We start from the raw sequence: 23,126 nt of genomic DNA, 5'->3' as shown, positions 1-23,126 counted from the left end.
TCTTGCCATCACTACCTAAATTGCCCTTTACATGTCCAAACAGCAGCGGAGAATACTTGAGAAGGAGGTATCCGAAAACAAATACCAAACTTCAGTCAGATCATTCCAAAAAAGGACTAGTTTTCTTGGTGCACAGGTGGAGGTTCACAACCACATGCTCAGTTCTGAAAAAGAACACAATGCACAGAACCACAGATCAGGTAACGCTTCCTGGCTTCCAACATTAGTGGATGCTTTTTTTGAATCACAGACTGCAGATGATTCGTAGTTAAGATTTCTACTTTGTCTATAATGGCTTACCATGTCCTCCTAAATGGAAGTCAAAATCCATCTCATTAATTTTCAGAGCATTGACAAAAATGCTGCCCTTACATTATGAACCTGCTCACCTACAAAACAAAAGCAATCTTCGCTAACCTGTGTATAATGTAGGAGGGCTCATAAATATTCAGCTAAAATGTCAGTCCCCTCAGTGGGAAAGTTGTTGATGAACATCATAAATCTGCATAGTGCATGAATGAAAAAAGACCCAATTCCAATGCACTGACAGATTTGATAAACAAGTCCATGCCAACTCTGTAGGCCAAAGATAACTGTACTGTAGGTCCCCCTAGCAGTTAGAGTGATATTAATGATGAACAATTCCCCCAAAGACACACCCATATAACATAACACAGACATGGATACTGTCTGAGGGCTAGATAGTTCAGGTCGTGACCTTTTTGTTGGTAACAGAGAACACAGAGTGATGTGGGCTCAAAACATAATTTGCAGGTGGATTATCCAGTTTTTCGACTGTGGATGTTTACGCATCTCTTCACCTGATGTGCTGACACTAGCAAATAGTGTGTATTTCAAGCATCACAGTAGAATCAAAATGTCCACCAAAGAGGTTATTAATAATTTTCTGAAATAAGTTTCAGTCACAAATAATCTGGTGTACTTTACTTTATGTAAACTTTGTGTACTGTCATTCACAAATGGCACCTATTGCATGTCTGTCCATCCTGGAAGAGGGACCCCAATTTCTGTTGCTCTTAAGTTTCGCCACTTTTTTCCATGTAATAGGATTCTGTTTTTCTTTATTCGACTTGATGGTCTAAGGATAGAGGTTGACATATGTTGTACAAATTGCGAAGCCCTCTGAGCTAGAAATAAAACTGAGTTGACTATTTGATGAATTCATTATCAGTCTTGGCAGTCATCTGTACACAGTGATTTAGAGAGAACTCAGGGTCATGTGTCGATGATGTTGGATGTAGCAAACCAAGTACAATATACTACTTCACGACAGCAACGTTTTGAGCATTCATTCACATAACAGGATCTTGTGTGTACCAGTGTAATGAGGAATAATTAAAAACAAGATTAAAGCATACAAATATGATTTGAGAGAACTTTCCCAAAACATTTTGTAATGCAACTGGAGTGTATGGGTCATGTAATGTAAATTGTGTCCTAATGCTAAAAAGCTAATGTGGATTTAATTTTTTTTTTTTTAAAGTGGGGGGGGGTTAAAAAGTGACAACAGAACTACAGAGCATTTAAGATATTTTGAAAAAAAAAAAGTTTATTAATTTAACAAGCATACAAAACAACAAATAATCTTTTCAAACTACCAATGCAGTTTCAGTGCAATTCCAAAATATACATCTTTCAGCAGGGTATGTTAATCAAAGTTATTTACGTCAGAAACATCCATTTAAATAATTTTTTTGATTATCATTTGACAATTGTCCTAGCCAGAGGAAGCTCGCAAGTGATACCTTCTTGAGGTAAAACTGTACATATCCAACTTTTAACGTACAAAACAAAACACTACACCACAAATGAAATATTAAATACATGAACAAAAACATAAGTACTATAGCACGATACAAACCAATGCATTTGTAAATGAATGCATTTACATTTGTAAGCTTGTAAACAAAAAGGAAGTTTGTGGTTATAGATATTTGGTTTGTGGATTTAATAAATACCTATCTGATGCACTGTTTCCTATCAGTTTACCACATAGACAGTATTTGGTGTGCAAGTGTAGCAGACTGTCAGTTATAACTTTGAGGTGAAGGATGTGAAAATCTGGACCAAGTTTTCCTCCTCTAATGTGTATTTCTCCACAGCTAAAGGCTATAGCATAAATAAACACAGAGGTCAATTAAAGTTAGAAACACCTACTTACTTTATCCTTTTCCTTTAGGTAAGAGGTGACATTCTATGTTTGCCGACACTACAGGCAAATCTCAGTCACTCACAGAAAAAAAAAAACTTTAAGACAGGATCATAGTATCAGCAGGGCACAGCAGTGAAACAATAACAAGAGCAGAATGATGGCACTGCCAAAAAAGGACTGACTTGAGTTAAGTCCCTTGTGACTGGAGGATATTGAAGCTTGTCTCTGGCACAACAGGCTGAGGAGAAGGCTTGGTCAGTTGGCGATGACCAACTAACATACAGTATCAACCCCCGAGTCCACAGCTTAACAAAAGAGTCATTGTCAGCAATCACAGCATCAGTAAGGCCAACAGAATACTGAGGGTTAAGAGTTGTATGGTCAGCTCCACTGACTTAAGCTCAACTTCACAACAGATTACTTAAAAATGTGAAATGCTATTTAAAATGACGGGACTGTTTTTTTTTTTGTTTTTGTTTTTTTAAGAGGGGTAGCCAGTCCATAAGTTCAATGCTGATATGTTCCATGATTCTTTGGAGTTGACTTTTTCCTTCTCTTCGGGTGCTACAATTATGCTGCTACATAAAACTGAACAGTAATGTAACAAAAACAGAGCATGGACACAGAAATCCATTTAAACGTCATATTTTCAGAATTTTGCTTAATGATCCACACTAAGTTATGAAGTGCTGCAAAAGTGCACCTTGTTAGTTCCCATTCTGTCTTTTCTATATCATCAATCTGGGAATTTCTTACTTGATTTGAGCTCCTAAACACTGAACTTTAAAATTCAGCTGCTCCTGGCCTTTGTGGAAGCACACCCTATGCATAAGTTAGTATGTTAGTATCAGATACTGCTACAGTCAGATTCATCTGGGTGTTACACATACTGCTGCTGTCAGGTGTGTAAAAAAAAAAAAAAAAAAAAAAAAAAAAAAAAAGCATATGAAAATGTATCACCGATGGAACGTCAGATCGTAAGGTAACCTAAATCAAATATGCCCTTAAAAAGCAAGAAACTCAAAGATATATATCATTCAATGATTGTTCTATTTCTCCAACACATGCTATTCAAAAAGCACTCCAACTTTCAGTTAGCACCCAGCCTCAGAGAATATACGCCTTAAAGACATGACTGTTAGGAGTGTTTGCTTATTAAAGCATATTCAATGTACAGAATATAACTGCCATTAAAAATAAGGTAGGCGAACTGTGGTCATCTCATCAGAAAATTGGACTCTGCATAAACAGCATGAAAAAGCACAGCATTAAGTTCCACTGACTTAAACCACACCCCAAACTTCTCACGAGGCTGGTCAAAACCATGAGCTCAGTGGAGACTCTGTGAGGAAAAGTAGAGTGCACTAGATTAAGGAGTCTAGTTGTCTGTTATTTTCAGTCTACTTCAGCCACATGTTTTATAATATCACAAATGTACAAAAAAAAAAGAGAAAAAGAGAGAAAAGAATGTGTGTGACAGTGTGTGTGTCTGTGCTTTTAACAGTGAAAAGTGATGGGGAAAGGCATGGTCACAGGTTAAAAGGGTAATTCAACACTAAATTACATATGGCCAAATACTTTTGCTGCACTGTTCTCTGTGGGTTCAAACTTTGGAGCATGTTGTGTTTCTGGCCACACCCCTATAAGTGATGTCACAGCAGGTGTTCTCCATCAGCTTTCAAAGGCAAAACACCTGCTGTTACATCACTGACTGGTGTGGCCAGATGTGCACCAAGTTTTCAACCCATGCAGAGCAGTACAGCAGCACTTTTCTGCCCTATTTGATTCTGTATTAAATTACCCTTTAAGGCTTCTCTTTTCTCTCTTATCTCAAGCATGGTTTGTACACTCTTCTAGCTCCACCTCTCAAATGTTGGTGTTCCAGGTCTCTCACATTGTCCGTTTCCCTCTCTACCTAATACACTCCTCCTCTGATGGGCTTACTGATTCTTCGTTCTCACTGTCATCCAGCTCAGGAAGATCTCCCCACAGAAGCAGATTCAGACCTGCAGACACATTGGAGGGTGATAAAGGCTTATGAAACACATTCAACAGAGAGAAAATGCAAAGAATTCCCATTTCATCAAGAGGGGCTTATACTGACCTGTCGCATCCAGTCTGTTGAGAGTAGATACAGCATCGCTATTGAACATCCAGAAGTGGCCGTTGTTACAAGAAAGCAGGCAGGGTTTACAGGGGGCCACAACATGATAGCCCACAACATTACCACTGGGAGAGGGAGGGGGAGTGAATAAAGAAGAAACATGTGTCAGCACTTTACTGGGGGCACTTCTGAAAAGTGCTAACTCCACTAGTGTGTGTCTATTATCTAACAGATGTTTGTTTTTGCCCTGTGTACAACAACAAAGGCCTGGGAATACAAAAGACGCTCCATAAAGCCTCACTGTAGCACCAAACTCTCATCCTTCTGCTCGTTATCTCAGAAATAAATGCCAAATGGCAGAATTTCATTTTAACTACAGGTGTATAGAGCTGCTAGATTAGTCGACAGTCGTGCTGTCATCATTGACAGAAAATTAATTGGCAACTATTTTCAAGTAGAAACACCAAATATTCTCGAGCTTCATAAGTGTGAAAATGTGCTGCTTTTCTCCGTTTTATAAGCATTGTAAATTGAATCTCTTTGGATTTTGAACTGTTGACCGGACAAAACAAGACATATGAAGATTTCATTTTGGGCTTTGGGAAATTGCAATGGGCATTTTTCACTATTTTCTGATGTTTAATATAATAACTAATAAATCAATAAGATAAATCATCATATACATAGACAATGAAAATAATTGTTAGTTGAAGCTCTATAGGTCTATACTATGAAAAACAACTATATGGGTAGTGTCAACTTGTTTGCTGTGTGCTTGTTAACTGTGGTGGCTGTACTTTTTCTTAACATCACAAATCAGCAGATGGTCTTCCTAAAGCAAACCCTGCAGGCTATAGAAGAGCTTTACATACCACTGGAGACATGCGATGTCTCTCAGTTTGCATTTGCAGCTTTCAGTAGAGTAGCAGCTGGCCACAAAGTCAACAGTTCTTGGGGGAGGGTGCATGTAATGAGAAACAAACATATCCATGAAAGGTTAAAACCCACATTAATTTCACATTTCCATGCAACAAACCCTGTTAATCATAGCATAGGTGTCAATATTGTGTCCCTCTTCCTACCAAATGATCAGTTAGCTACAGTTTTTTTTCAAGTACATCCTGGCCTGGCAACAACAACAGACATAAACAAAGGCTAGCAGCATTGCTAACTCGATTAGCACTTACCTATTGGGAGGTATATCAGTCGAAAAAAGCTCGACCTCAGTGTCTGCAAGAAGCACTGCTTTCATGCCTCTCGTGCAAAGCACACTGTCACAAAATATGCAGTTCACCTGGGTCACACACTTGTTTTTGAAATTAGCGTTGGATGTAGACATTGTTGTCCTACTAAAATGGACGTACTCTCGCTCTTTCTGCCCCCAGACAGCAAATGCAGCAGAAAAACAAGATTTGGGTACTGATGTTGCTCACTGTCCGTTCAATTCGTAGTAATAATATTCGATCTGACGTAAGTTCGCAAGCGTTAACGCTAGCTCTAACGTCCTTGTACAAACGTTAGCCTTTTCCTAACGAGAAAACGGAAGGCAGCTAACGTTAGCTTGTTGAACAAACGCACGGAAAATGTATATTTCCGCGAAACAAACTCTAACGTTATATAAAAGAAAATGGCTTGCTATATTATTGATAAATCCACGATATCGATGAATAACTAGCCTGTTTTATACAACTGGCGCTGCATCCATTCGGATATCGTTAACAGCTAACTAAATAGCTGTCAGCTTTGTTTACAACTTCCTGGTATTTAACGGCACTTCCTGAAACTATCTTTAAAAGACCCTACACCTGACTCTGATTGGATACACTCCATAGTAACCGACGCCATTGGCCATCTGCCTTACAAAGTCTGAATTTAATTGGTTATAAATTAAGAGTTGAAAGCCCACATTCAAATATCCTGAAAGCCGATTGGTGTGGTAGCACGTCATTCAAATTCCATTTCACCAATTGTGGTCTTGTCCTATAAAACTAGGCAGGGCTGTCTTGACATTCAGGACGAGTGTTGCCTATTAAATAGACAGCTGAAATGATACAATTATATGTTAGAAATTGTTATCGTCGAAATACAATACACGGTTAATGCATTTCATTATCATTCCACTATTACTTAATATAACGTAGATAGCTAGAGTTATGGAATTGCTTGCTAGCAAGCTAAAGCTAAGACTTTTTGGCCAATTTTGAGCTAACGTTAGCTAACGTACATTCCAAGGTACAGTTGATGATAATTAGATGTTTTGTTTAGAAAATAAGTCACTTAAATTCAGCATGAAGACATATGTAAGACACATGTAAGGTACACATAACGTTACTGAAAGGATATATGAAGTGGCTATTAAACCCACTTTTGCTCACTTTACCCACCCTGAAATACATAAACGTTATCCTCTCACTGCAACTGGCCTATCATCCTAAATAGTGCTTTTTAGAGAATCTGCGTTTGTAAAGCTTTCCCTTTTGTAATACCTTCACTGCCACACATTTTAATGAAAATTTAGGCAATATAATAACCCGGTCAAACAAGACACACATGTGGGACGTGTTACATGCAGTTAAGGGCTTGTTTGCAAAAACTTGGTTATGTACCCAAATGAATGCTATCCATGCTGTCCTGCGCACTAGGGCTGACCAGCCAGCCCCTCCATGTCCACTGGGTTCCTCCTCTCTCTCACTTCTGGGGGGGGGGGGCAGTTTAGTTAGACAGGCGGCTGCAAGATCCATACTCGCTCAGGGCAAATATAAAAAGAACAACTTTTGAAAGTACTGACTGACAAGCTATCGCTGTTTGTTTTTTAAGAGGGGAATGAATCTCCTTTCACTTGACGTTGTTTGCACCGTAACCGGTTTTGAGGAGGCGGTGAGGCGCGGCGACGGCGGATGGGAACATACAGCAACAGCAGCAGCAGCGCCAAACTCACAATGCGCCCAGAGTGAACAGAGGCAGGGAGACAATACAGATCCGCGGGCACACTGAGGAGCTGCAGTCTCTCATCTGGGCTCTCTTTCTTTTCAAAACCTGTTCCAGAGTGGCTTTTCCCCCATCTACGCCCGATTTATTGATTGATTGAGACAAAATTGACTTCGCAACGAGGGCAAGTGGTTTGATCTCCAAACTCAGCCATGACGTCTCCGGCGAAATTCCGAAAGGACAAGGAGATAGTGGCCGAATATGAAACTCAAGTTAAAGGTAAAACTTTTTAAAAGCTTCTCACATGTTGATATGTAGCGCAAGCTAAAGCAATGTGCCGTTAAATATGTGCTTTCTGACTATATGGTGTGTTTTCCTTGACTTGGCTGATAGCACGGTTTTCTGTAGGCGTAAAGGGTACGCTTGCTTTTGTATTTCACCATCCATTTATGAAGGTTAATTGTCATTATAAGGACGTGGCAGATCAATAGTATATCAACAATTGCAAACATAAATTGAACATCATGATCAGCGTGTCTTCAAGCGTGTGATCGCTCGCCTTTAACGAAGCATAAAGATGGCCAACAAAGACAGGAAGAAACCGCTCAGAAATCAGTGTTGCTGTCCAGATGTGGCCTCTATGTGGTCTCCAAAGAAAATCTTATGTGAAGGTGGTGTGTGTGTGTGTGTGTGTGTGTGTAGACTACCCAGAGGGCTGGGGTTTCGACATGGAACAAGGCAGGGCGTTTTCTCTCCCTCTCTGTCTCCTGCGTGTCTGTGCTGCTGCTGGTGTGCATTGCCGCCCGTTCATGCTGTAAATGCGTGTGCGCGCGCATGGGTTTAATGCAGATTGCAATTAAATGATCAATTTGTGCAAAGGCTTGTCCATTGATCACAGTTCATTGGTGTCGCTCCTGCCGATGATCGAGGACACGAGAGAGCAGCAGGGGTGGGAGAGCAGATTATAGTGTTTAGAAAGGGGCGTTCAGATGTTAACTGTTTACTGGCTTTTTGGAGTGTGTAGATGTTTTTGTTGTCAGGCAGGCACACTATTCAGCTGGGCAGTGTCAGTCAGAGTGACCACGATTGCTTATCAGATCTATAGGCTTAGGTTACTGGTATATAGGCTGGGGAGGAGAAGAAAAGCACAGTGGTGGAAGGAAAGGGGAGAGGGATGTGGAAGAGAGAGAGAGAGAGAGAGAGAGAGACAGGATATTGCCCTCCTCATGAACAGCATGTTTCCACTGCTGCTGCAGTGCCAGATGATCAGATAAAATGGGCTTCCTCATCACACCCGCTTTTCATGTCCATTTAAGAACACCCGTCCTCTTCCCAGCCTTCCCTCCTCTTGGCCCTCCTATGCTCCTGTAGAGCTGCTGCCAACAGTAGGATATAGCGCAGCAAGTCAGTGACAAGCAAAGCGATTTGTGGAGAGTGTCATCATAAATAGCTATGTTGTAAAACAGAATTGTCTGGTGTTAATGTACAGATGGGTGACTAATTCTAAGGAAAAACCTCCATAATGTGTCTTAGTATGGTGTGTGGAGTCACCAAAACGGCTTCAATGCCTCATGGCATAGTTTCATCAAGTTTCTGGAACTCTAGTGGAAGGATGAACATCATTCTTCCAAACGATATTCATAGGTGTTCAAATGAGTTGAGATCCGATGACTGCGAAAGCTACGTCATCTGATTGAGATTAATTTCAAATGTATCAAAATTTTCAATGATCCCCTTGTGCCCTGCATGGAAGCATCTGAATTTGTTATGTTTCACCACTCCATCCAAGTTTTTCCTTTTTTAATTTGTCACTTGTCTGTATGGCTACATGAAATCTGGGTAGGGATTTGATTTGGTCTCATATTCTAACAGGTAGTGTGTCAGTTAAACTAATGAGAGTAATCCATAGTAACTCGACTTAGCTCACTGCTTACCACCTCTTATTAGCCACTTCCTCTTGTTTACTTGCCTATCTGCAAACTCCTTTAGCTGTCACCACAGTGACATTAGCGCTGTTGTCTCAATGTCCCGGTAGACTGCTGTTTATGCTTGGCAGCCTGCGTAAAGGCTTTCTGTTCGTGCTACATTGTGAGGGCTGTCTGCTGTGTTTGTCAGCTTGTGGACTTAATGTTTGTCCATCAACCCTCTGCATCGATTCCTCCTGTCAGTTACTTCACTGCTCCCTAGTGAACAGCTGTGTTGAGATAGCGCTCCTTCCCTATCTGGAATGAACAGATGAAAGGATAAACCTTTGCATCCACATAACTGTTTGAGGTGTGTATGTTTTTCCATCTGTGTAGAGGTGTCTCCAGGTGCTGTCTGCTGACATTCCCAGCAATCTGCCTTCTCTGGGAGACACAGACACAGTCATTATCCTGTACACTGCTGTTAAAGATCTCTAATGTAGGGTATCAAGCTGCAATACATGAAGCACCTACACGTCACATCTCTGTCTCCCTGTATTTGCTAACATATGTCTGCCTTGTTTCCCAAAACTTTACTAGGTCCACTATTGCAGTACAGCTAGCCGAGGAATCAAACCTGCATATCTCTGCTCTAATCAGGCAATAGGAAAAGTCTTGTAAATCCTCCCACAGCTTACATTCATAAGATTCATAAGATGCAGGGCTCGACATTAGTGCTTGCCCACTTGTTCGGGGCAAGTAAACTCTGTGTTCGGGCAAGTGGAATGCCTCATGCAGTTGTCTGATTGGGCAGGTGAAAAATAAATGCGATGTCTTTATCCATTTTTCCGTGTTAAAAACAATTATTGGTGTTGTTAGCCATCCACTAGTCGTCCATGATGCCTTACGCACTGCGCAATGGAATAATGACCGACCGTCTTGTTGGACCATTTGTTTTTTTGGGGGGGTGATTTTTGTCACTTTAGTTTGCTAATTAATGGTTTGCCTCCGAAGAACGAGTGAGAGTCGCTGCTTAGCTTCAGACTCATTCAGCGAGCTAACCCAGTAGCTCAAAAGGGCCAACAACGGCAGAGAGAGGCAGTGGGGAAACAGGGGCGTATCTATGTTCCCAGGGTCCTAAATTCCCTAACCCCCTTACCCTAACCTTACCCTAAGCCTAACTTTACCCTAACCTTAAACCAAGTCTTCACTGTAATGATTTAATTAAAATGTAATGATTTATGTTATGGGGACTTGCGTTTTGTCCCCATAAGGAAGGCGAGTCCCCACAACATGAGTAATACATGCTCACACACAATTCTTGAATACCACCATCCTTTTCTCAGTCTGTGTTATTTCACACAGGCAGAGTACTGATACTCTAATATGGGATTCTGGCTGATGCAAGGAATGTTCCTACTGCTCAGGAAGAGGGTGTGTGTGAGAGAGTATGTGTATGACAGTGTGACTGAGACGCAGAAAGATAGAGAAAATGAAAGCGGGAATGAAAAAGAACGATGGCAAGAGAAAGAAAAAGTGAGTGCGACACATTAAGAGAGGGCTATGAATGTTCTAACACAGATGCAAATTGTTATGCACAGTGCTGAAATGGAGTTAAGGAATGAGCTTATCACCTACCATTTGTAGTTCCCAGAGCGCCTATTTGGAATTGAATCAAGTAAGCTACTTTGCTTTCAGAAAGACTCCAAATTACTCTGAGCTTCATCACTATTACAGGCTACAGCATTTATCCAGTCAACGCACATCTACCGGCTATCACCGTCCCTTGTTTACCAGTCAGCAAGCTCGCCATATTATATAAATGGAAAGCTTTAATTCAGGCAATGGGAAACATTTTAGAGGAATATTAGGGAGTGCTGAGTCTTTAAAAACACTTGACAGATGTTTCATTTTTCAAGTACATTTTGGCTCAGCACTTCAGCATCTGTCAGTGTTTTACACATCTGGGAATGTTAATAAGGGGCTGCCTTTGCAAATAGCTACTGTACCACTGCTGCCGCTGATAAAACGTATTGATTATGGTGGTTTTGGAATCTGTCAGAGAAATACAGAGAGGTATGTATGGCAAGCTAATCTTTAGACTAAATACTCACACAAAGAGGAGGTATGCAGAGGCTGTATCTCCAAACAGATGTAGACTATTATAATTTTCCAGACTGGCTAATAAACTCATCCAGCTCTGTTGATATGATGTTGATCTGACTCCCTGAAGAGGGATGAGTGCCTGTGGTCATAAACTGAAACAGTGTGTCTGCCTACGTGTATGTTACTAAGCTGCCTGTTTACAAGGCAGCCAGAGAAACATATGATTTAGGATAAATGGCTGCTTTCACTAGCACACAATGGGAAAGGTGGTGACATAGCAAGAGGTTTGTCTGCAAGCAGGATTGTGGGTCCGTGTCTGTGTGTGTCTTTGAGGCTCTATGCCAGGGCTGACTTTTTCTGTTTGTGTGTGCATTGTGGTTTATTGATGTATATTTAATGAGGAGGAGCAGGGAGGAGGAGCAGAGGGGTCCTCTGACAGAAATTGCACGGAGGTTCTGCCTCTCATTTATTAACTATGATGCAGAAGGAATAGAAAGCACAATTGTTATTGTAACATGTGAGAAGACATCTTTAAGCTGATCAATTAGTGGTAGTTTTAGGGCTTTGTGTGTGTGATGTTTTTACCAACCCATTGTCAATTAGGGCTGTACTGACTTTGAGTCCAGTGGTGCATTTACCAACCACAAGTCAATCACACAACTCTGAACAGTATTGTTTACTCACCGTACACCATTCAGGTGTGTGGATGTAGGGGGGGGGGGGATCTGGATCTGGATCTGTGTGTTTGTATTGTGAGCTGAATTGAAAATGCTAACGGAGCTTAAAAATAATCAGTCAGGAAGGATGTTAGTGTGAGACTGAGGTTTGGGAGTCAGGCTGGAACACACGCAGATTGTAACAGGAGTGTGTGAAGCTTCCTGTTTGGGCCTACGGCTTTGTGTCTGCGCAAAGGAATCAACTGCCTTTCACATCACACAAACACACAGTGCGACTGTGCTTGGTGTGTGAGGATTTTTAGCTCCGCAGTCAGCATGCTTGCCTCTTAGAATAGAAAGGAACCGAGAGATAAAGGTAGAGGTTTTTTGTGTAGGAGTGAAAATCCTCAATTCTCTTTTGATAAGTTACAATAGAACAATGTGTCCATCCCTTCAGTTTGTTTGTGTGTGTGTGTGTGTGTGTGTGTGTGCGTCACCTTGTGCTGTGTCAGCACCAGATACAACATGGCTGAAAACACACATTGATTTTCTGTTCCCTTCTATCTATCTGCTTCCTCATTCTTCAGTATTTGATATGACAGTTTACTACAGGACTGCTGTGGCACATGAGAGAAAAAACACAGCGTTAAATATACCAACACTTTAAGCGCCTCCTTCAGTGCACACACATACACACAAACAAAGCACTGCTTACAAGTCAGTGAGTGTGTTTTTGCGATTTGGATTGAGATGTCTAATACATCCCTGCCTACCCTCCTACACTCTGGATGCAGTCGATAGCTGAGAGATAAAAGAGGAATGTCTACTATCACCATGATATGCAGATGAACCGGTACAGGCGTACAACAACACCCAGTGTAACAGATCTAAGATAAACAGCTCATTGCTGTCAGTGACAGAGAGATGAAGGAATAGATTGAGAGGGCTGGAGAATGAATGGGGGGGGGGTAAACATGCAGCTGGTGAATCAAAGTGTGAAAGCTCAGAGTTCAGTTGCTAGATGACTGCTGTTCATTGGTGCCAGATGTTCCAGATGCTCTGATTGGGCAACAGATGTTCCATCTGCCCTGGTTGGCTAATCCTAACACTCTGGTTGCCACCCCTTTACTAGGCCTTCAGCATTGAGGCATGTTGGGATTGGTTGAAATCTCACCTCCCTCTTTTCAGGTGTTCCCGCTGTAGAGGAAGTGTCTGTGCATGTGTGTAGGTGTAGGTGCACCCATGTGAACCTTATTTGTATGCCCAGTCAATAGGTTGCCTCTTGTACTGACATTTTGAAACATGATGAAGCTGATGTCATATTTATTCTTGCAAAACGCGAGAATCCTCCTGGTAAGCCAGGCTGGAGGTGTGTGCGCGTTGTGTTGCCTACTGTGGGTTTTTTGCATAAAGTCAACTGTCATTGTCACCGTCCTTCCACTCAGACAGTTGGTTTTCTGTTAGATGATGAAGTTGAGCAGTGTTGCAGATGTTACTACTCGCCCATGTTTGTGTGTTTGGGGAGGGCAATATGGATAAAATCTTTTATTATTATATGTGTAATTTTATATTGTGCTATTGTACATTTTCTTGAAATTCAATTGAGAAGCCTTTCTACAGATAAAATAACCAGATTGGAGTGTTTGTTTCTGGATTATTTAATGAATTCAACACCTACTTCATTAAATTGATGTGAAAATCCTTTAAATCCAGTATACATATATAACCAGAGATATTAAAGGCATAGTTATCTTGGTAACAAATTTCATCTAACAGTATATTAGGGTTGCAAATAATATTTGTTTTCATTATCTAATTTATTTGCCCATTATTTTCTCAATTAGGTGATTAATCATTTGGTCTATAAAATGGTGAAACATGCCCAGAAAGTGTCTCAGAGCCCAAGTTGATGCCCACATTTAAAAACAAAGATATTCAATTTAACAATGTAGAAACCAGCACATATTCACATTTTATAAGCTGGAACCAGTGGATTTTGGGAATTTTTGCTTAAACGATTAACAAATCCTTTATCAAATTTGTTAATTATTTTTCTAATTGTTTAAACTCCAAAGTAGCTTATGTGTGTATGTGTGACATTAGCCCATAGTTGATATAGAGGCCTTGACCCCTGTTAGGGTGCCTCATTCAAATTTCACTTTCTTAAATGACACATAGTCTCACACACAGCAACAGCAGAGCAACCGGTGAGTGTGTAAAAATGTAGAAAGCTGAGCCCTGCTGTGGCCTACCCCCTCACACACACACACACACACACACACTGTCTGTCAATCCCATACTCCCTCTCCCTCTTTTTCAATCTTTTTCTTTCTGTCAGCCTACATCCAATGAACAATCAGACCATTGTGAAAAGAAGTGCTGGTCTTCAACTCAAACTCTCTGTTTTTCTCACTTCTTCTTTCTCCCCCTCTTGTTTTTTTCTCACTCTTTTTCTCTCTCCTTCCTCTCTCACATGATGTTTGTCAGTTGTGATGAAATGTGACACAGATTTTCAACACGCCTCCCATGGTAGCTTAAGCCAACAATCATCACTTTATGATTTCAGCATATGTGACGCAGTCACACATATTGTGCTTGCATGCATGAGCCTCTACAACGGACACTGACACACAACCAGCTGAGATAGAGTGTGTGTGTGTGTGTGTGTGTGTGTGTTAGTGAGAACATCTTTAAGAACAGAGGGATCTATATAAAGCCGAGCAGGCCAGAGACAAAGCCCACTCATATCCTCCGTAAAACAATCAATAGAAGAACAGACATCCAGCTGTAAATAAATAGGAGAGAGGCAGAAAGAAGGGAAGGAGAGAAAACACAACAGTAGAAAGGTTGGATAATGCTCCCGGGGGATGCCAGAGGAAACAGGTTGTGTTTGAACAGCCCTCATACGTGGCCAGAGAGCAGGAGGAGAAAAAGCAAGGAGTCTGACCAAGGAGGGAAAAGGGAGGAAAGATGAGGAGGGATCTGGGAAATGTGCAAGAGGAGGTTTGAATACAAGAGAATTTTTGAGAGTTAAAAGGAGGGAATAAACCCCACGTCTACTAGACCGTACGATCCATCTGCTCAATTCAGTATCTGTGCGAGTACAGTATACACTTGTATGAGCCTTTTCATCCCCATCTCCGTCTCTCTCTTCCTTTCCTTCCCCCTCCATCAGCAGCTTCTCTCTGCACGTAGGCAAAGATGGTTGCTAGGGTTACTGAATTGCCCCCATTTTTCTGGGTTTGTGAGGAGCAGAGGGAAAATGAGAAAGAATAATGTAGATTTGTCTCCCCTGTAGGTTCTGGCTAATCAGGTTACCACTATACACATACACACACTACTGTTCCATTTTGAACCCTCAGACCTTGGTCTTTTCAGGATTTTTTCTATTTTGCTTTCTTGCTTTGCAGTCCTGTTCTCCTTATTTGCTCTCCTCCGCCTCCTTTATTCCTTCTTTTCATCGCTTTCTTTTTCCATGGTGTCACTGCAGTTTCCTCATCTCCCTCAGGCTGTGGGGTGGTATGCTTGTGTGTGTGTGTGTGTGTGTGTGTGTGTGTGTGTGTGTGTGTGAGAGAGAGAGATGAAGGGAGACGCGGTTTGATTAAAGGAAATTCTGAATTGCTGGTGTTTCTTGAAAATAATTTGGCTTGTCATTGATGTTCTAAGCTTGATATTTATGAAAGCCTGAGGTTGCATTTTAAACTTGCATCAACATCAAATACTGTTAATGAGTTGCAACTACAGTAAGTGCTAACACGGTGGGTAGGTTGTGCTGGTATCAAAGAGAGAATTTTAGTATTGTGACAAGTTTATATGTGTGTGTGTGTGTTTGGAACTCGGCGATCACTGCACACTGGCACTCACCTTTTGGGTTCACACCTCTGCTAATGCTGTTTTAATGAAGCCATTCATCACCTCTTCTCAGCTGAATCTGCATCACTTACACACACATACACACACGGCCTCTCGCTCTCTATCCTCTTTTCTTCTATATGAATGTGTGTGAGGACATAGTGTTCTTCCCCCTGGTTGCTATGTGGATGCACCAGTTCTATTTTAGTTGTTCCCAGCATCAAAGCTGCTCTGGTGGAGATTTCTCCCATTTTGTTGCCACACATATGCAGGCTTAGAGAGGCTTGTTTTAAAGTGCTGAGTCCTAGCTTTACTTTAAACCGACATTGAAAGTGGGAATAATGTAGTTTTCTTTCCCATAGTCATCTCACACACACACACACACACACACACCACACACACCACACACACCACACACACACACTCTTTTTGTGTACAGTATGATGTTTAAAAAAAACAGCACACACTTGTATGGGTAGGAAGCTAGATAGCATCAAGGAGCATCCTCTGCTCTCTGATCCTGAACACAGGGAGAGTCAGCCCTTCTTTCCCTGCTTCAGGCCCCTGACCTCACACTCAAACCAGATGCACTATCTCCACACACAACCACACACATCACTTAAACAGCATGTCGGCTGTGTGGACGCTGTTTGGGTGTGTACTGCTAACATGTTGACCTTAGCTGGAGGTTACATCGAGGTCACTGTTAGCCAGTTATGTAGCAGCAGCAAGTAGATGTGGAAATCAGATTTCCTTCTGTCGTCATCCTTTTCACTTATACTCGTGATAGGAGGCCCCTGCTGTGTACAAACAAGGAAACAGGGTGGCATGTGTGCAGACTCATGCAGTTCAAAAACAAGAGAGGCTACATTTCACACATGCTACCTGACACAGTGACATGAGTGAAACCTGAATTGGTGGTTGATTTGAGCAGGTTTCTCATGGTAATGTCTCTGATAACCATCCACCCAGTCTGAGTTTAATATGAGGCCAGTACTGTCTGGGTTTGGTAAACAGGTGAATCTAAAAGTGATGCTAATTTAATCCAAAGTTTTTTGACATTTCAACATCTTCTCTACAATAGAGTATGTACTGCACAGAGCGTGGCAGTTTGTGGGGAGAACTGAAACTGACACTTTATTGGCTACTAACGTAATGTATGTAAGAAGTCAACTAGTGACAGCAGTTTCATATGAATGTGGTCAAATGTGAGTTAAATACACCTTCAGAGGACATGCATCATTTACACACACATCTTCAGGCTCATATCAGTACATGTTGGAGGGTGTGGTTGTATGAGCATGTCTGATTGCTTGCCTTCCTGAATGCATTTATGTATTTGTGTGTGTGTGTGTTGGACTGACATTTCAGTGCTAGGGGCCATGCCTAGTGTAGGGCTGGGTATTGTTTAAAAAAATTACGATACCAATAGTGTACTCGATTTGATACCCATCATGTGAATGGATGCATTCAGTTGCATGAAATGCCACAATTTCTCCCCATTCAAATGATTTTTACACAAATACATTTTGAAAGTGTTCTTTTAATTCGATTTTAAAGCACAAGATAAGTGTAGCCTATATACAGAGAGCCAGCACAACAGACCAGCCTAGTTTATCAGACTGTTGAGTAATGGGAAACGTTATTTCTGAAGGACTATGAGTTAACAGTTTGAGTCAAGCATAGAGGTTATATTAGGCTATATGTAGCTCTGGTTGTTTCTTTTTTACAAACCAACCGCAAACACGAAGCCAGCGGTGCTGCTGATACAGCGGATTGTGAGGCAGAGCGGACAGGCCGGGTGTCAGCAGGTTGGATTGCCACACACTGGTCCGTAGCTGGGTCCGGGTCCAGCCTGCCGGAGAACGAGGCGAAGAAGTGCTCAGTGTGTGTGAAGGGGCAGCCCGCTGTATGTAGCTGCTAGATGTAGCTGCAGTAGTGGGCCAATCGTACATTGCATTAAATCGAAGAATGCTTGTGGTGATTGGCTGCGAGCAAAACCATACAAATAGTCTTTTTTTTCTAGATCTTGGTACAAAAAAAGATCAACTGCAGGTATCGTTTGACTGAAGACGTTTCGATACTGAGTTATTTCGGTCCCGATACCCAGCCCTAGCCTAGGGTGGTTGAAATCATCCTGGAAATGTTAACCTGCAGCAGACATTGTGCCTGAGCTGTTTAAAGGCAGCAGCACATACCTGAGGCCTGATATTTATCTCACTGGTTTGCAGGCGCCTCTTAGCAGACTCTTTCTCTTGTTCTGCCTCTTGCTGAGCGTGGCCAGGGGGCAATGGTGTGTGTGTGTGTGTGTGAAGAACATGCTGATATGTGTGCTTCAATCATGCATGTTTATGCGTATCCTGAGGCTATGGAATATGTACTGTCGACGTCTCTGAACCTGTCATGTACAAACACAACAGACAGAGAGAGCTTGGATCTTTGTTGTGATGATGCATTTTACCCACCCACCCATCCATTGAGCTTGGGTGGCAATTATGACATGAACATATACATACACTGAGTAACCTGTTTATTAAGTATACATGTACAATCTAATGTCATTCAATACAATATTCTTGCAATAAATCATGTCTTTGTGTAGCTTCAGAAGTTGAGTTTTTGTTGACACTGTATTATAGATGTGTTTAATCAGTAGAGTTGAATCAACACACCACTGAAGTGGACATACTTTGTACTTTCAATGGGAAAGTTGTTGTTCTTTGAAAGAAACACTAACGTGCTGGTGGAAAGATCTTTTGGCTTTTTTTATTAAGTGTTGGAACTACAGTAAATACAGTATTTATACAGAGTTTATAAATGTGGTTGTAGGAAGAAATTCCAGCACTTGTGTGGTACTAAGTATTGGATGAGGGAGATATTTATCAAACATTTTCCAATGTTCCTTACACGTCATTTCACATTCTTTTAATTAAATTCAGTTGTTAATCGTGTGTTGTATTAGGTTTATATGGGGATACTATAGTAAAGTAGTCAGGTCTGACATATCGAGTTCCAATCACAGACGAGGCCCCGTGCAGTCAGCACATCCGGAGATTGCAATGTTTCAAATTTTGAGAGGCATGCTTACAAGCTGCAGTGATGCAATTGCAGATGAGCTATGTGAGCTAATACCAGCGGGTGGATGTTTTAATGAATTGCGATCCAACAGCATTCCATCATCACTGACAACAAATTGCAGTAATGTGTGCTAAGACATTTTTTGAATAATTCAAGATAATAATAATAATAAATAACTGACTACAAACAACTCTAGTATTTTCATATATGCAGCAGCGTATGGAGTTGAGGTTTAAAATTGGATATGTTCTGTAGGAATAAACTTATTTACAATACAAAGTACATTGTAAAGGCTGCATGTAGTAACTGCAATTGTACATTTGATTTTTTTTTTTAACTGCTGAAGCATACATTGTTATTGTCATCAAAGGAGCTTTGTCAGAAGGTACATTTTGATATGGCGACGCCCACCAGGCACTATAATATTCCTCTATTCAGGTCTGTGATTGAAAGGCAAATCTTTTCTGTCAGTGTCCCTCGCCCTGTGCGCTGGGCCCATGGTTGAGTGGATCTACCATGTGCTGGTCTGCGCTGTGGGATACCCCTCTCCGATTACCGCCTTCGCCTCTCCCCTCACCCTCCCTCTGCTTCCCCCTCCCCCCTCACATTCCGACTCAGTCCATGTGCTTCAAACAGAGTGGAAATGGGAACATCCCTCTCCTTATACATGCACACACACATACTCATTCCTGTTGTGCAGTAGCCCATGCAGGACAGGGGTTGGTATGGAGCTGATGAGTACTTTCCATATAGATTATACAGAGTGTGCTACACTCTGTCTCATCACTTTGTTAGGAAGTGGACCTCTGCCTAGACCTGTGCTGAGCTGAAAGTTGAGTAAGACTAAGTGTTTTTTTTTTTCAGAAATAAACAGAGCTGAGCCCTGAGTATTGGTGCGATGGAGAAGTTGAAAAAGAAAGCGTAAAGAGGGGGATGCCCTTTAGCACAAAGAACCTTCCCATCAATCACTTCATCACATCGTGGCATAGCTGCTTGACACAAGCATGTTCTGCTGCCCCCATCACTCTTTCTGTCTTCCTCTTTTTTCCAAATCTTGCCTCTCCCACTCCCTTTCTGTCTGTGATTTCTTTCTGTCTGAGGGCAGCGTTGCGTGTTAAAGGTTGTTGTCCATGACACATACACATATACACACAGGCATTCTCTGTGTGTAAAGGTTGCAGTGAGAGGCAGCAGGCTAAGTGGCTGAGTGTGAGTGGGGCTCTTGTCATGTGCTGATGGTATTCCCTCTGAGGAATGTGGAAGAGAGAATTTCCCAGTCTGAAGTGGTGGATTCCCACTGCTGGATCTGAGCATGACTGTAATCTTTTAGGAATCATTGTGGTTCCATTTGTTTTGTACAGTCATTGCACCGTCAGTTGTATAAAAAATTTTGAAAATGTCCTGTGAGAAAGATGTCAGTGTAAATAAAATAAAAATGCACTTGTCAAACAGACATGGGAGATTTGGCGACACCTGTGGTTACCACACGTTTTAGTAATGCAGGTCTTAGAGTTCTGTTCACGATGACATCTGCATCATTCACTGGGGACAGCAAACACACCTTGAGCAGCTAATCTGAGCAGCAAAACCAACCTTGGGCCAAGAGGATTCATATTGTCATGTTGTTTTGATAAAGAAGGCTAAAGAAGACGGGCAAAAAGGATATCCAACACAGTAATACTGAACTCATGATCATACATTGTCTTCAGAAATACTTTATTGATCCCCCGAGGGGAAACTCTTTACGTGAAATGGGTACATGCACTGGCTTTTTGTCTTGCGCATCATGTCCAGCATGTGCATACGTTTGTATGCAATTTGAATCTAGTGGGGTGAAGGCGGAGTCCGCCAGTAACCATGGAAACTTACAGTTACAGAATGCTATTACATTGAGTGTTAAATAAATAGCATTAAAATGGCATTTGATCTGAAGAACTATACCTTTTAATGCAGAACAGACCAAATACATCCTTTTTGCAGAATCCATGTTTGCCTCTTGACTGTTTTCTGGGTTTGAATATCCAACAACAGGGCAATGCTTTTCAGCCACTGACTCTCAACTCCAGGATATCAGAGCATCTTTGAGGAACTTGTATACTTTGAATGATTGTTGAAAGCAGGGTCCGAAATTAACACCCACCAAGCACCAAATCCGTTTGGCGAGTAAATCTCAAAAGGCTATCTGCCACACTGGCGGGTAAATGTTTGTACCAGAGTGTGGGCGTTTGATACACACACACACACTAGCATATGTGTGTTTACTCACGTCTAAACAGTGCCGTAAAACTGACTGTCTTAAGCAGTCCTAGTTTCGCAGGACTGTTGACCATACATTAGATACTCCGCTAAACTATCGGCCTGCTGCTGCAACCTGGTATCACACCAAAGCGTGTAATACACATGCCGGTCCACCATGGCAGTGTCACGTTTTCAACACGTTCTCATTCTGCGGTCAAGTTAGCAATAATAAATATGCAACGTCCGGGTATACTTTCAAAATAAAAGTTTGCTGAGAAACATTTCATATGGTGATGGTTGCAGTTTGCTTAGGTTTAGGCCCCAAAACTACTTGGTTAGGTTCAGGAAAAGATCATGGTTTGGGTTAGAATAATTACTTCCTTAAAACAATCAATGTTGACTATTGGTTTCACACGGAAACAAATCCCGGTCTCCTGTGTGAAAGTCCTATGTTTAACCCATTATCTTTATGTTTGATCCTTAACTACATTTAATAATAATAATAATAATAATAAAAATAAAATAATTCAAATACTTCAGTCGAGTTTTTTAAGATCAAGACTTCTTGAGTTGCTTGAATTGATTAACTCTTGATCAATATATTAAAATAATTTTGCTTCAAATTCTGCTCTGGCCTCTTATGTTTGTATTCAACACAATACCTTATTATCTCAATGAAATGTACTGAAACAAATGTATATGTGACACAAAATGGTATTTTATTATTTTGGCTGGTAAAAGAAAGGCCTTGGCCAGTGGATTTTTTCATCTACCAATCCCATTGGCCAGTGAGTCAAAAAGCTAATTTAGGACACTGGTTGAAAGTAATGTTGAATATACACAAACAGTAGTTAATGGGCTAAGACGTGCAAAAATCACACTGAATTCCAGTAAAACAAAGAAAAACTAACTTGCAGTCATGCTTTGGCATAATCGTCTTGTATTAAAGCAGCTATTGTACCTCCACACAACACATTGACACTTCATGCCCATTGTTTTCGAGGTCTTTGTTACCAATAATGGCCAGGAAGGCTTACAGTATGTGTGAGTCAGGTCCCTGGCTGTATCCCTCTCCATTGTGTCCCGCTCTTATTGGGGATGACAATGATGGCCACTGTCCTCTGAGTGAAATACATCGCTGTCATAGCTTACATTCTACATGGTCCATATGCACACAGCACAGCTGGCCTCAGCACAGCTTCTACAGCATAGAGGCCATTTTGAATTCATGAATTATTTTGTTGTCTTTGGTACAACAGGGAGAAAGTGTCTGATTTCTAGCCAGGAGGGGAGTCTGTGATTTTCCTTTTTTATTTTTTTGTGAAGAAGTGGGAGCATAGAGAGAAACTGAGGGAGATCTCTCCTTTAGTGAGGCAGAAAGGAGTGTATGCCTGATGTCTGGAAGCTGGAGAGTCAGAACAGCAGGACTCTGCTAGATCAAACAAGCTTCCTATGCGGATAAGAAAGAAAGCCAGCCAGGGAGAGCGAAAAACACAGGCATGGAAGGGATAAAGAAGGCAAGAAGAGAGATCTTTGTAGTCTTTCAAACTAGAGAGAATTGTTAAACAATAAATGGCACTAATGACTATCTCAGTTTACCTTGTGTCTGGCTCGTGATGATCTGTCTGTGTGCGTCTACTGAGGCAAATTTTAGAACAGGTGTGGGGCCCACATGTCTCCCTCTGGCCTGCTGTGACCTTTGACCTCTTCTCTCCCCTGCCAGCCACAGACACTCACAGGGGACCTGCTCAAGCCTCTCAAGCTTGTCGTCAAGAGGGGTGATCATACATACTGTATATTTGCCACAGTCTGACAGCTCTGCGTATGTGTGCATGCATGTTTATGATGCAGAGATTACACTGTGTGAGAAAGTGCTCGCTCTTCTCACCCTTCAACACTGAGGCAGCATCAATAATTCAGCAACACATTGCAGAACACAATGCTATGCACAGCATTGCTTTTTCTCTCTTTCCCTCCCTCTAGATTTCTCAGTATTTATCTATCTCCTGTTAGACTGTTATGCCCCCATTTTGTTTCTCTTACCCCCTCCCCCAGTCAGCTCAGTTCTGCCCACTTTGTCTCTCTCC

The 23,126-nt window shown here is 41.5% G+C and overlaps 2 protein-coding genes across 3 annotated transcripts in view; one reads left to right on the top strand and one right to left on the bottom strand.

The window, feature by feature from the left end:
- Positions 1-1,550: 1,550 nt before the first annotated feature.
- On the bottom strand, positions 1,551-6,056 carry fam72a (family with sequence similarity 72 member A). Its single transcript, XM_044179077.1, has 4 exons — positions 5,465-6,056; positions 5,150-5,227; positions 4,278-4,402; positions 1,551-4,179 (listed from the first exon to the last, which is right to left on the bottom strand). The coding sequence occupies exons 1-4, from the start codon at positions 5,614-5,616 to the stop codon at positions 4,085-4,087; spliced, it is 450 nt and encodes a 149-aa protein (XP_044035012.1). The 5' UTR covers positions 5,617-6,056; the 3' UTR covers positions 1,551-4,084.
- An 898-nt stretch (positions 6,057-6,954) lies between these two features.
- The window catches only part of srgap2 (SLIT-ROBO Rho GTPase activating protein 2), a 56,098-nt gene continuing 39,926 nt past the window's right edge, over positions 6,955-23,126 (top strand). For both annotated transcript variants that reach the window (XM_044179051.1, XM_044179043.1), the window contains exon 1: positions 6,955-7,484. In XM_044179051.1, coding sequence (XP_044034986.1) covers positions 7,418-7,484 — 67 coding nt within the window. In that variant the 5' untranslated portion in view covers positions 6,955-7,417. The remainder of the gene's footprint in view (positions 7,485-23,126) is intronic.

This window comes from Siniperca chuatsi, linkage group LG2 (genome assembly GCF_020085105.1).
Source record: "Siniperca chuatsi isolate FFG_IHB_CAS linkage group LG2, ASM2008510v1, whole genome shotgun sequence".
Classification (NCBI taxonomy): domain Eukaryota; kingdom Metazoa; phylum Chordata; class Actinopteri; order Centrarchiformes; family Sinipercidae; genus Siniperca; species Siniperca chuatsi.
The sequence above is the reverse complement of the archived record's forward strand: the minus strand, read 5'-3'. Positions and strand labels throughout refer to the sequence as shown.

Bases quoted from the DNA above. Each gene is read 5' to 3' on its own strand.
- fam72a (XM_044179077.1), bottom strand. From the start codon at position 5,616: ATGTCTACATCCAACGCTAATTTCAAAAACAAGTGTGTGACCCAGGTG. The intron at 5,228-5,464 runs GTAAGTGCTAAT...CCCTCCCCCAAG, and splicing joins ACTGATATACCTCCCAATAG to AACTGTTGACTTTGTGGCCA. The intron at 4,403-5,149 runs GTATGTAAAGCT...TCCCTCTCCCAG, and splicing joins GACATCGCATGTCTCCAGTG to TGGTAATGTTGTGGGCTATC.